The sequence below is a fragment of the Myripristis murdjan genome, chromosome 23, assembly GCF_902150065.1.
Source record: "Myripristis murdjan chromosome 23, fMyrMur1.1, whole genome shotgun sequence".
Taxonomy (NCBI): domain Eukaryota; kingdom Metazoa; phylum Chordata; class Actinopteri; order Holocentriformes; family Holocentridae; genus Myripristis; species Myripristis murdjan.
Window position 1 is genome coordinate 16,389,372 of NC_044002.1, and position 14,870 is coordinate 16,404,241.

Sequence of the window (14,870 nt, forward strand, 5' to 3'; positions counted from 1 at the left end):
ACAACTGTTGCAGCTGCAACAACAAAACCACAGGACAAGCCTTTGGGATTTCCATATACGGTGGAGTATTTTAGATCACAAAGTTTTACTCTCTCTGGTCGTCCCCTCTGTTTTCACTGGCCAGGCAGAGCAAAGCGGTGGTGAAAGGCGGTTCATTGTGGAAGAAAGTTGATTATGGATGGTAAGAAATATCCACCTCAAGCAATTTCTCAGCTTTAAGATGAGGTATTTGAAGAACCAAACATTCCCAGTATAGGATTGCCATTATTCATGCCTTGAGCGGGAGGACTGGAAATATCCTCACAAACTGGAAGTGGTATGGTATAATGGGGAATTGTCGGGTTAAAAGAAAAAAGGGCATCCTATATCAGATTTTACTTATTCTGGAAACCTCAGTCATGTTAACTAGAAGATGGCTGGTTTAGTCTATGATAGCCACTCTCCTCTCAAAAGACCGGAGCCCCGAGTCTAACGTGTAGCTTTTTTTAAGCAAAACATGGACATGACACTGCGTTAAGTCTTTATTCACATGTGATTGTACAGTCAGATGGTTCAAATCATCGCCAGTGTTACGGAAAACAACTCTGTGCAGAATTTGATTATAAAATGAAGTTTTGCGTCCTCTTTTCCCCACAACTCATCAAATGGAACAAATTTTGAAGAGTCCCACATTTTAACCAATAGTGCATCATAGTGAAAAACAATGAAAACAATGAGTTCAAGTCAAACACAACAGACAGTAGTAAATAATACATTGACTGGCTATTTGCAACCTACCTATCTATGCCATTATTTTAAACCACACTCATAAAAAAAAAAGACATGACTGATTTGTTACTTTTCAGCATACAGTAATGGCTTAATTTTGTGTAGGTATGTGTTTTATTAATACATAAGTATATTGAAAAGTAACACAATCTCTTTTCCCAATGTGCAGAAACAGGCAAAACGGTAATTCAATGCATCTTGAGCACTTGATAATAAACACAAAGATCCTTTGCTGTAGTTCATCTTGCAAGTAATGCATCAAACTTTGGGGCTGTTTTTTCTCTGTGTCCAGTGAATGAAATCGGGCAGGCCCAAGCAAATTTAAGTATTCAAAACCAAATCAGTTTTTCCCCGGGCCTGCGCTGCACTGCCAGTGTGACATTTTCATCTTAACTCATAGCGGACCTGTTTTGCAGCTCAGAACCAGAACTCGGAAATGAAGAGGTGGATGACGACAATGTTGCGGTGGGAAACGACCCCTGACCTGATGTAGTTCATGGCCACCTCAACCACAAGATCCCTAGGACCGGTGATGGGCTTCACCTGCCGCACTACCCCTGTGGAATGACATAGATTAGGATTATAGTAATTAAACCTGACATATTCTAACATGCAGGGGTCAAATCACACTGGAAATGTGACCAAGAATCAGGGGATTCAAAGGACACTGCAAAGAGCACCACTCCCACAAACACACATCAACACCATAAAAATGCACAAATCATCACGCCTCTTCTCGACCAGTGTCTTGCGTTAATGAAACTTAGCAATTCAAAAGCGGAGGCTCTTCTCTTACCCATAATCATGCCGTTGTGGGAGCGCTTCACCACGTCGAAAGAGGACTGGTCGTCTGCAGCCCCAATGTCGAAGAAGACATCAGGGGCACCAGGGAGAGGAGCTGGGTTCGCTGGCGCCATTGTCCTCAGGAAAACTATTTCTGTTGGAAGAATTCTTTTTTAATTTTACATTAGTCTGATGGTCTCATAGAAGCAAACCACAGAGTACATTTGGTTCCTCAAAACAGATATTTATGATGTGATTAAACAATTGCTCTGTGGGTTGAGATGCATAACTGAAACTGATGTGCTGTATCGAGGCTGTGTTTGGAAAAGTTTTATGACAATGAGGCTGCAAATGATTTAAAAATTGTGATTGCTTTTACATGCAACTTAGCTGGTTAAATAACACGATACAGAATACTGCCCAGTGTAAAATAACTTTGGCATCACAGAAAACACACACAGATGTGACATATAAACGCACGCGAGCACACGCAGATGCAAATGTGCGCTCGCATAACCAGACGCAGATCCTTCCATAAATGCGTCAGTCATCTCGCACAACATCATACACTGAAACCCAGATTTACTAAAGCCATTAGTGGGTACTAAAATGTTTTCAGTGTTCAAAGTCAGCATTAAGACTTGCCCTTGGTACAAGACAAATCAGGGGATTTTGCACACGCTCAAAGTTTTTTTGAACGCATTAAAGACGGCCAGAATGTGCAAAATATCAAGGAGATTTTCCTGACACAGCCTTACAACTTCTTTTGTACAATTCACATCTCAACTGTCTACAAACTTCAAGATTCCTCTCAGCATCTTCTGCATCTATTTATTTAAATTTCCTGCTTTGTGATTGGTATAATTCTGATATTTAATGGGGAACTGAACAGGAATTTTATAGGAAAACTCAATACGGGGATAATGGCTTTTACCAAAATGAAAAAAATCCCTGTTACTGTGTACATTTGCTGTGGTGTCCTAAATCACACTGAGCACACACACATTATTGATGGAGGGCACGGGCACCAAGCCTCACTCCTTACTGCCTTACACTGTCTCTCTCTCTTACACACACACACACACTCACACACACATGCATTGAAGCCACTGAACTCTGGTATTCCCCTTAAGGAGTTTCAAAAGTTTAAAAAACTTTTTTCAGCATTTTGTTCAGTGCCACATAAATGTTATGTATCTGCTTGTTGCAACACTTCATTGAAGCTTACTATATTAGTGTAAAATAGCCAAACCCAAGGTGCCTTTGTTTTATGGCTGCATTGTTACATTAAATATCTAGATGTCTTTTGCATCATTTTATGAATTTTTCCCTGTAATTCAGCAGAACATATTTGGCGTCTTTGGAAACCTTGGGACCCACGCTAGAACTTTAAGTGAAGTTCTGTGGGTTTGAACTAAGCTTGACCGCGCAGCATGCATTTGTAATGACGGATCCACCAATGCAACCTGCTGTTATTTCACTTCTTCTTACCCTCTGGCATAGTGAACTCTCTGAAGGTGGGCAGTGAGAGGCTGGTGTGTGTGATGAGATGAATGGGGTCGACGGCACAGCTGATGTCGTTGGGTTGGCAGGATTTTATACAGCGCACACTGACTGTGCTATCGCTTCTGGGTCTGAGAGAGACAGACAAGGGTTTGGAAAAAAAAAGACACAGAGAGGAGGAGACAGAGGGAATATGGAGAAAAGAAAGGGGGGATTAATGAAGAGGAGACAGGTAACAGAAACGACAGGTAGATGTACACACAGATCATGCATGTGAATGAGTCATACATAAAATTTACACAAGGAGAGGCATTAATTCCTCCCAAATTTTACCCCCACAAGCGAAGAGAGGGAGAACCCCAATATCTGCATGAAAAGATTTTCACCAACGCTGCATAGTTGAGTTGTACAAGAATTTGGCAACACCTGAATAGTCTCATAGTCCTCCATATTTAATTAGGGGACAAGGGCCTTCAAAAGAGGCCAAACCCTGGAATTATATTAGCGAGGGTCCCCTGATGTGAAGACAGTGGAGCTTTCAACATCGCCTCAAAGACTGCTGAGGGAATGGAGCCATGTAATTAGCAGCAAGCAGGTGAGTCCAACTTGGTCGCTAAGCCTGAGGCCAAAGCCACAGAAATGATTGTGTGGTATCCCACACCAGCTCAATGCCACAAAGGAAGGAAAAAAGGGAGTGGTGGTGAAGGGAGGGTTGAAACCGAAAGAGGGTAAGACTGCATGTTGTTTGACGTGGTCCAATGAGAAGATCACGAGACGGAGAGAGGCAAGCCATGATACTGAGGAAAAACCTCAAAACCTCGGGGGAATACTAATCCTCTATAGCATCTACACATTTCCAAATTACCCAATAAAGTGTACCTCCAAAAATAAGACCTCTATTGTTTAAAAAAAGTGACAGATACTATATGCAGTTCAGTGAAAAATGACCTTCAGGTAAATGGATATAGAGCATTTTGGAAAATGACTCCTCATAAGCAGATGAAAAAACGTGTGCAGATTCAAATCTCTATATGCACCAAACCCCAAGAACCATAAGGAGGAAGGATCTGAGCACTGGAAAACTTGTCTGGCTGCATTCATCTAGCTGACCAGCCCGGCTACTGGTCTTTGGTATCATTTTCAGTAGATTAACTGATAACCACCCAATACCAACACTAAAAGCATCATCCATCATATGAACTGTTATGCAGCTCCACCACTAATTGAGACCCCATACTGGCCGGGCCCCAGGTGCCCATAAATAAATGTCACGCTTATTTTTCTTGCTATCCACCAAAGCGAGGAATCTTTGATCTTCTGGTAAGTCAGTTTGGCAAAGATCATAGGAAAAAATTATTTCAACACTATTAATGACGAGAGCAGAAGAAGCACATAAGCACCGGCAAAAACCACTGGTGGCGTGTGTGTGTGTGTGTGTGTGTGTGTGTGTGGGTATTCAGCCTCAGAGAGCAAAAAAAAAAAAATCATTTTTAATGTCAGTTTTTAATTGCAAGCACATAGAAATTTTTACAAAAAGTGAGGCTGCCAGACACACATGAGGTAGAGTGAGCTGCCATCAATGCAAATTATTGCACTTAACAATCCTGTCATAGTCAAGTAGTGGCTAAATAGCTATTGAGCCCCACCTAGTGGTAAGAGAACGTCAAAACACCAATAGTTCATATCTACTGCTACATTATTGAAAAAAATAAATAGAGGAAATTAATAATAAAAGGCACAGTGTAGGGCTTAATACACTACCACTTTATAAATATGTCTCATCTTAATGTGGTAGAGTTTAGGTTCAGCCACCTCCCAGTTAACTAGAAAAAGACACTGTTAATGACACTTTAAAGAGTAAAATCCTCAATGGCCTTTTTGCCATTTTGTCTTATCATCCAGTCATATTCCAGATCCACCTTGGGTTACTCAATTTCTAAATTTCCCAAATACTTTTAATATGGCAGTATTCTTGAGGGACGGATGGGTTGCTCATGTGTGACAAACACAGCAATCTTGGCCATGTAGAGGTGCGCTGTCCCGTAGCGAATGAGCCTCATCTCCACGGTCAGAAAGAAGTCCCTGGGCTGGGACAGGGCACGGCGCAATGAGATCACTCCACCATGGGCCTGCTTCTGCACGATGAAGTATCCCCCCTCGTCTCCGGACACTATGTCGAGCAGCATGTCGTCCCCCGGCACGGAGTTGGAGGGTCCCATCCGGAAAACGTCGGCGGGGACTGGAGTGTTGGTGGGGAAGGTGATGTTGTAGAAGGAGATTCTCAACGGCAGCGAGAAACACGACGCAGGGTCCCGCGTGAACTCGCAAGTTACGCGCTCGCAACGGCTGCAAGGGAAAAACGCAACGATGGGTTCACTGGGTTTAGGGCAGAAATGGTCTCATGCATGGATAAGAGTGTGGTACCCAAAGAGGAGCATGACAGAGAGGCAGTGAGATGGAGGTGGAGAGTGAATGAGGTGTGTCAGACAGATTAAAACGTTTAAGTCAAGAGGTGAGGCATCACAACCAAGCAAATCCACATCCAAAAATCCACAAATGAGTACCCTAAGTAAAACCATGCGCATGAAACGCAAAGGAACACCTGATCAAGACTTGAGACTGCAGAGCGGGTACGACACATCATGCACAGCCAACAGTAATGAGTCAGCTCATTTCAACAGCTAGTCATAATGAGGTAACCACTCGTCAGCTCTCACCCCTCGGAGGCTCGGCGGAAGTTTGGCGGACATTCCAAGGACAGACACCGAAATCCTCCCTGCACGTTGAAGCAGCTCTGAGAGACGGAGCAGGTGTGGCTGCCCGTTGCACACTCATCGATGTCTGGACACACAGGGAGAGCAAAGATTAGGCAAACACTAATAACATCAGATCACCAGTTTACTACATTAAGTATAATACTGTGTGCATGCTGATGACATGCATGCATTTAACGCAATGTAACAGATCTCAAACAAAAGTAATTCAGGCCCCCTAAAATTTCCATAATCTATCTGAAGGGCCTGACTAGGGTTGATGATGGATAAAAAAAAAAAAAAAAGGTCAAAGATTTATTTGACCAGGTACTGAGATTTCTTGGCTTTCAACACCACATTCCTGAATGCTGTACTCTATTTTTGAATAAAACTCCCCACTGGCCTTAAGAAACTCCCTACACAATGACTTGTATAGGATGAGATAAGTTTTATTGATTATTGCAATTCCAAATGTTTGGCAATAGAGGGCTACAAAGGTCCTGGACTATTTATTGCCCCTTTAAAAACAGTGCAATCGAATCTGCCTCTTGTCAAATCCACCCTGACAGACATTTCACAGATACAATTAACATTAACATATAAGATGGAGAGCAAGCGGCAGTGACAAAACAGTATAGCCAGGTGAACACTGTGAGAGGTAAGGTTTGTCTCCAGACCTTGGCATGTGCGTCCATTGGAGGACAGTGTGTAGCCGGTGGGGGGGCAGGTGCAGAAGAAGCTGCCTGGGGAGTTGGAGCAGCGGTAGGAGCACACGTGGCCTCCAGCAGGCAGGGCACACTCATCAATATCTGAGACCAGAGAGGAAGTCGAGGAGAGTGGAAGGTTGGCATCATGAAAAATCAGAAGCAGAATTAGAATCAGAAATACTGATCTCCAAGGGGAAACTGGGCAAAAAGTTGTGCAGATAACATGAATGACACTGTATTTGAAATGGGGGCGGCGATTCCTCTCCCTACACACTCCATACTATGTTTCATTTTAATTCAAAACTCACTTAGAAGTCATTTACACAAAAATCATGCCATGTTCGACCTACAGTAAATACACTGTGTTGCCAATTGTAAAAAAAAAAAAAAAAAAAACATTCATGTAAGCCTGGTGATTACAAATAGGACATGCAGGAGTTTTTGCATGCCGCAGTATCTCCAACTTGTCATTCCTAGTATTACAATGAACTTTACTAACTTTTTAAAAAATCAACTAATATCTGTTGCTGTTCATTCATGATTGACTCATAGATAAAAAATAATTTTAGACGATGGTTATTCCATCAGGTTAAACACAAGAATGCTTTCAAGTTGTAGAAATGCTGATATGATATGAATGTGGGTTTAGCCATTAATTTGAGCTGCATGATTCAAGAGCAAAAAGAGTGAGAATCTTGCCACTAAGTTTGTTTTTCACATTTTGAATTTGTGTGTTATTTTAACGCCAGTCATTAGACTTGCAGCAGCTTTGGTTTGGGTTGCTAAGATGTTGAGAGACAGTTTGAAAGCATTAATCAACATAAAAAAGTCGTATATCAGACACAGCAGTTCAAGCTTCTGCCTCTTGTAAGCTCCTTGGATAAAAACGCCAGTCTATGTAACCCTAGCCCTCCATGTATACACTACAGAAACAGCCTCGGCATAAACCAGTGGCCCATTCTTCATGGAGTCCGGTCGTACCTTCACATGTAATCCCATCAATGTCACTCAGCTGGTAACCACGGCGGCAGTAGCACTGGTAGGAGCCGTAAACATTGGCACACTCCTGGCTGCAGGGGTTGGCCTCACACTCGTTCACATCTGGCGAGAAGCGAGCGAGGACAGGGCACGTCTGTTTACAACTGCGTATTTGTTCAGAGATGAATTTTTGGCATTTGTATTTTGGGCAGCATGCAATTACAGACAGTAAAGATGGAAGAGAGAGAGAGGGGGGAAACATCCAGCGTACATTACAATCCGCAATGTTGTGAGGACGTGGCACGCACTCTTGGCTTGATGATTCAAAACATGACCTTTGCAGTACAAGATACTTCTATCTGTTATATAACAACACAGAAATTCCTACTGGCCTCAATGGAGGCCGATGCGTTACAAAATGCTTTGTTTTTCTTCTCCTCTTACCACACACACTATTGCAGGCTTTTACTCTGCAGAGTTCCCTTTTTAAAGCACTATCCATCCATTTGGAGGAAAAAAAAATCTTAATTATCTGTAATGCGTCTCTCAGTATTTCTAAAACATAGTGGATCCAACCTGTACAGGGATTTGTTTATGAAATCACATGTTTGAGAAGCTAAATTAAAAAAAAAAAAAAAAAAAATCATATTAAAAGAGTGTGTCCAGCCCTGAAAATGTGCCTTATTTTTGCCATTATGTTACCTAAGACGTTACTTTCAGTTTAATTTTTTTCAGTGATTATATAAGATTGGGTGTTAATTAATCCTGGCTGGATTATCACACTTTGGAAAAAAAACCCTCTCAGCCCCTGAATTGGCTAAATTTAGAAGCTCTGATCCTCAGTAAAAAGGTATGACAATGTTTATTATGTCCTACAATCCATTTTGGATTCTGACCCATGGTTTAGGAAACGCCATGCTGATGTAAGTCACGCAGAAAAGAGTGGGACCAGATGTGAGTTTACCCTCGCAGTTCCTGCCATCGTTGACCAGCCTGAAGCCTGTGGTGCAGCTGCACTGGTAGGACCCCTCTGTGTTCTCACATTTGTGGGCACAGAGTCGCCCTGGATAATGCCTGCACTCGTTGATGTCTGAAATGCACAGCAAAGAGGGCAAAAAGTCAGACATTTATAAATCCACAAAATCCCAGTAATGTGCACCAAGAATATGAGCGCTCATGTTAAAACTAGTCATGCTTTTTTGCCCTTCTCTTTTGCACTTACATTTGTTAGGTGCATTGCCCACTAAATAGGTCAAATGTAATTTTAAATGAAATGATCAGCTACTTGTTGTGTTTCACTGCTTGACTTTATGAGATGTTAGACTTTTCTCTGTGTTGCGTGGCGAACTGTCTTCCAAGTAGTTCAGCTTCATTTTTTTTAAAGTTTGACAAGCATACACGACACAGAGAAATGGTGACAGTTCTGTACCGTACCTTCACACATCTTGGTGATGCTGTTGAAGATGAAGCCGACTCTGCACTCACAGCGGAAGGAGCCCACCAGGTTGACACAGCCATGGTTGCCACACACATTGCCTGTGCGACACTCATCCACGTCTGCAGGACGGCAGGAAGAGGAGAGGAAGAGAGAGAAGAGAGAGGGACACAAACACAGAAATTAGAATCTCTTTTCCTTTATTGAAGCAAGGAAAATTGAGGTGAGATCCCCTGATGTAACAGTGCACAACTGCAAAACTCGTAATGGAAAAATTTATTTTCCATTACGAGTTACCTTCGCAACGTGTGCCATCCTCATTGAGATGATAGCCCCGTCCACAGGTGATGGTGTTTCTGCGACAGGTGTAAGAGCCCACTGTGTTGATGCAAGTGTGGCCAGGCTGGCATGGACTGGTGTGCGCCACACACTCATTAATATCTAACAAGACAAACACATCCTGAGCATGGCAACCAACAAGCCAACTCACATTTTCACCTGCATTTAAGGCCTATAACTATAAGAAAGTGGGTATTTGGATAAATGCCTTGAATTAAAATGTAAAATATGTTAAGGGTGCAGGGTTTTGGGTGCACATAATGGTAGACGCACCAATGCAGCTGCCGATCGCGTCCTGAATGTAGCCGTGTCCGCAGCTCTCCCTCGGGACACAACGGAACGACCCCGCTGTGTTGTTGCAGACAAAGTCTGGCCCACAGTTATGGACTTCCAAAGCACACTCGTCAATATCTGAAAGGGCAAGGAGAAAGAATGCTTTTGTCACAAATACCCTATGAAAAAATTAAAATACACATATTTTACATGATGTTGATTATCAGAAACATGTTGCTCCTTGCTGTATATCGTATATAAGCTGACTGACAAAAACATATACTGCAGATTTTTTTGTAATAACGTGAGAGCAAAATGAACTGTAATACATGTGGCTGCAGCTTATTTCATTATAACTTCTTTTTTGGTGATTAAAGTGTGTTTGTGCATTATGTTTGGATGGAAAACCCTAATTCTCAGAATTTGCTTTCATTTATTTTGGGGTTATTATAAATAATTTTAGCATGTATAAAATGATTTTTTATTATGGTTTATTATGTGTGTGTGTGTGTGTGTGTGTGTGTGTGTTTGTGTATATATATATGTGTGTGTGTGTGTGTGTGTGTGTGTGTGTGTGTAGGGATTTTGCAATGTGCCAGAGTAACTGTTTGCAACACCTTTATCCCTCTATTCTTACAGCAAAAACTACAGCAATCAGTATTGTGATTTTAATGATGTTTTTTTTGTTTTTTTGTTTTTTTGTTTTTTTTGATGAGTAGTTCAGCACAGCTGTATATACGTGAATCGTCACCTTGGCATATGTTGTTGTCGGTGAGTTCGTAGCCGGTGCCGCAGCTGGTTTCCCTCTGACAGCGAAAAGAGCCGTCTGTGTTGATGCAAACCTGGCCGAGGGTACAGCTGTGACTGCCAGTCAGGCACTCATTAACATCTGAGGAGAGAGCCTTCTGATTAGATGCTGGAAGCACTAATCCCACCACCAAGGCAAGTGGGTGGTCGCATTTAATTTAACTTTTAGTGAGGAAATCCTCATAAAAGCTCATAACACAGTGTTCCTACACCTTGTCTTTAATCAAATTCAATTCTGTACTATGAAAGTAAGGCAATACAATAAACACGACAATTTCAAGCAGTTTCAAGCACTTGATTCAACATCCAAGCACTTTTTCAAAGCTTGAAAATACCACATTAAGATTCAAGCATTTTCAACTATTCCCTTTGCTACAGATCATGCAGACCTTATACAATTTCATAGTAATTACTGCATGGAAAAATTCCAATTTTTTTTAAGAGGTGGGTTGCCTGAATTATAGAGGTTACGATCATGGATTCATTCAAATTTGCGAGCTTACCCTCACAAGTCACCCCATCCTCTTTGAGCTGATAGCCATCATGGCAGGCACACGTACCGTTACCCACATGCAGCTGAGAGCAACTGGATTCTGAAAAGAACGGGCACATAGAAATAAAAATATACAGACAGTGAGATAGATGTACACAAACACACAAAGCCAGACACAACCAGACCCTGACCTGTCTGTCAACAAACAGGCCATCTTCAGCCACATCAACTGTATGTCCTAATTCACATGGAGTACAGGTAATTGGCTGATGGAAGATAAAGCCAACAAGGCGGCTGTTAAATCCTCTTAGAAGCCTTATTAGAAAGAAGGAGATTACTTTATGAAGTTATGAAGGTGTCAAACCTCGGCAGGTGTCCTTTCCCACCGGAAGACACGACCAAATGTTGGATTTTTACATTACAGGAAAACAAATTGCAAAGGTGACACAGGTTACATACTTAAGCATAATTTAGCAAACCTCTGGTGCTTTATTTACTTTTGAAATGCTCCTATCAGTCTGGCCTTTGCCCCGTGTGAGCAAGACATTGATTGGCTTTTCTTCACAAATAACTGACCTAAACTCAGAGTGACACGTTTCGTCGCTCTACTTCCCCAAATGTTTGTTGTTTTTCACCTATCTCTAGGAGGCCAGATTACGCTTGCCAGCTGGGTCACAAAAGGCCCAAGCCACGGCAAGTCACAAGTTGTCTCTGAGTCACCATTTGGCAAGGTGTCTGGAAGCTTAGCCTGCTCAAAGTCCTTGTGACCGCGTCTGTTGGTGCGTCTGGTAGGAACCTGCACCCCAGCTGCCATATCAAGGCCATCTCAGTGAACCATTTGGCGACAGCGCTGTTCTCTGCTCCTGCTTTGATTTGACGCACTCAATTCTGTAGCACACCAGGTCTTCCACCCCAAATACTTTTGTGATGCATGAGATAAATCTCAGTGAATAAGGTTTTGCTCTCAGCACTGATGAATCATGATATTTGTGGTGCAAAAAATGTCATTTGGCACCTAATGTGTGCAAATCGCCTTGCACGCATGACTGCTTTTCCAATGCCTCCTTTGAACTAAGTGTCAGAAACACCCATTATTCCATGATTGGGCAGGGTGGAGTTAATCAAGGCTTCTAACAAAAGATTGAATGCACTGCGTTTTTTTTTCCAGGTTACATCAGCCCAGCTGGCAAAGCAGAACTTATTTGGTTTTTTTCACCTTTATCGGTACGTTGGGTTCCGTCTGTGGTGTTTTTAGCACAGCAGGTTTTAGCGGCGTGCTCACACTGTCTCCCCAGCAACAAACCCTCGAGCTCACAGCTAAAACCACGGCCTGCTGCCATGAGACCCAACACACAGCAGTCACAGCACATCTACAGGAGGGAGAGAGAGAGACACACACACACAGAGGGAGATGAGAGGAGAGATGGCAGGGGAGCTGAGAGAAAGAGGCAGTTGACACTCAAAGTCAAAAAAGGAAAGAACTCCTTTAATAATCTCCAATAAGATATTCCTGGAATATTCACATTATATTATTATAAAAGACCTCATACCCAGAAATAAGTGGGTGTGGAAACTGGATGGTTGGACTATTGAAAGATTAGAGGAATAGCTCACTCAAAACACAAAAAAATCCCTATCTTTATTTGTTGCTTTCTTTATTATTAATTCCTATTTTTGAGTTTCTCACATGTATATTCTTTCCACTTTGAAATCCACAAAAGAATATCCATCCAGCCCCAGAGAGGAGACCCACCTTTGAGACCTGGGTTTCCCAAGGGTCTCCCTGGAAAAAGGGCCTCTCACAGGCCCCTTGATGCTTGGCCATGTTGATGCCGGTGGTACAGAGCTTCTCTCCTGCGACCGCTGCACAGCACTGCTCCTGGGCGATCCTGGATGGTGCGCAAGGAGAAAAAAAAATTAAAAATCAGATGGGATAATCTAATATAAATAATCCAGAGCAGAACCTATTTTGTTGCTGTTTTTTATGGGAAAGGAGGAAAGAAGCTGAATAGGAACCAGTGAAGAAATGTGTTGAGTTATATGACCATTTAAAAAAAACATGGTGGTTTCTTCATATTTGGAATACTGATCTGTAAAAAAAATCAATCAATGACCTGGCTTTGACATGAAGACAGACACTAACCATCAGCAATAAGATACCAACTGGCAAATTCACATTGCTCTATAAACATCATGTCAAATGTCAATGCATATCAATACATTGAGTGATCGAATGTATATTGCTTCTTCATAAATTGTATCTACATTTATGTTTAGTTATTTTTCCATCCCAGGATTTATCTAATCGATCTATCTATATCTGCACGTTCCTTCCACCGACCTCCATGTGTTGTCCAGGTGTTCCCTTGTTTCATCAATCACTACCTCCATGTTCTTACAGTCAAACAGGGCCCTTTTAGTGTTGAACTGCTCCAGGGGGCCACTTAGCTCCTGTACGGACTAAATAGTTAGGGTATGGCAGCCGTCTCCTGTAGCAGCACGACTGACTACAGGGGACTGCGGAGATGATTTGAGGCTTGCAGCCCTGGGGATATTTCCTGCTTTTAGAGATACCATCAGCACTTCACAGCCACTAAAGATCTCCACCGCTCACCTACAGTACAGGGTTCCCACACATTTTATATTGAAAAACCCCTTACTTTCCTTCTTTTCTTGATGTGATCTGAGGATTTCAGTCTGTGTGCAACAGGCCTATGATGCATGAGATAGCAGAATCGCCCAGTTTTTGTCAGCTACTCCACTTGGCATGTGTTCATGGAAACAAATATTTGTGTGTATTGACTGAAACGGAGTAACATTCTTCCATGCTTGCTCAGGCTTTGTGCAATTCCCAAAATTTTTCTGAAGCTGGAAGTTACCAATTCTCTTGTGCAATCGATTTGGGCCGCTTGCAACGTGGCTCCAGTCTCACTCACATTCATTACCCATCATGCATTTTAAGTCTTCAACAATAAACACTATGTGACCCCAAGAAGATCCACACACACACATAACCCAGACAGATAGAATTATGAGATCTCCAAATGCAATTTCACTTTTTCCACTGTCCCCCATTTGAATAATTGCCCCCCTAATAAGCTGATACATGTAGGTATTTATTATTAGACATGAACTGGGACGATATTACACAATTCTTTTACTGACTGCGTGATACCAGGGGGGTGGAGTGAAATCAGTCGTCAATCTGATCCACTCCCTTTCAATGCTGAGCTCCTGATGAGCAAATTAACAGTTAAAAATCAAACTGTTCCTCTTCGCTATAAGGCCGCCTGGAGGCTCCCGGGCCCCATGTTGGGAACCACTGCTCCAGAGGACAAGGTCGTTGGTGAAACCAGGTGTTGCTGAGTGTAACCTACCTGCAGATGTGGGAGGAGGAGATGAGGGGGAGGATTGTACAGTCTTGTCCCCCCTGGGACCGATTCCTCCCATCCTGACAGCACTGCTGTACGGTGGGCAGCTCTGCGCACAGTTAGGATGAGATGGAGTTACAAAATAAACCTGAACTAAACAACAGTGCGGGGTTATAAGAGAGGAAAATGGTCAAAAGTTTTCTGAATGCGAGTATTATGAAGACACCTAGACGATTAACTTAAAGTCGGCCCGCCCTGAGTAACTCGTATTAGTCATGAATCCCATTTCCCAAATAAACCTACGCAAGCGACACATTTCAGTAACTAAAAATGTGCATTATAATGTTGCTCTACTCAAAACAACAGTCTAAACTTGCTGTTTCAGTGCCAAACGTCATCTATCACCATCCATACCTTGCCCGAGCAAAACTCCGTACAAAGATGAGAAAAGTATAATCCACAGTGCCATTGGACTCGGTTTGGAGTGTTTACCCCTGCGATGGTATAAAATAGCCGGATGGGATGATTTCTTAAAGATGAGCGACAGAGGTGCTCGGCTCGCTGCTGCGGACGGACTCCAGGCGCGCTGCGTCCTGAGGAGGAAGCGGAGTGCGCTGCGGCCGGGAGGCGACACAGGTCCGATAATCTCCTCCTGAGCTT

General features: G+C 42.6%; 1 protein-coding gene across 1 annotated transcript; it reads right to left on the reverse strand.

Moving 5' to 3' along the window:
• Nucleotides 1–508: 508 nt before the first annotated feature.
• On the reverse strand, nucleotides 509–14,821 carry LOC115355042 (fibulin-1-like). Its single transcript, XM_030045672.1, has 16 exons — nucleotides 14,625–14,821; nucleotides 14,217–14,319; nucleotides 12,593–12,728; nucleotides 12,056–12,209; nucleotides 10,850–10,939; nucleotides 10,291–10,428; nucleotides 9,540–9,677; nucleotides 9,225–9,368; nucleotides 8,927–9,049; nucleotides 8,457–8,582; nucleotides 7,496–7,615; nucleotides 6,485–6,616; nucleotides 5,772–5,895; nucleotides 3,043–3,185; nucleotides 1,565–1,705; nucleotides 509–1,325 (listed from the first exon to the last, which is right to left on the reverse strand). The coding sequence occupies exons 1-16, from the start codon at nucleotides 14,677–14,679 to the stop codon at nucleotides 1,186–1,188; spliced, it is 2,007 nt and encodes a 668-aa protein (XP_029901532.1). The 5' UTR covers nucleotides 14,680–14,821; the 3' UTR covers nucleotides 509–1,185.
• Nucleotides 14,822–14,870: the final 49 nt, after the last annotated feature.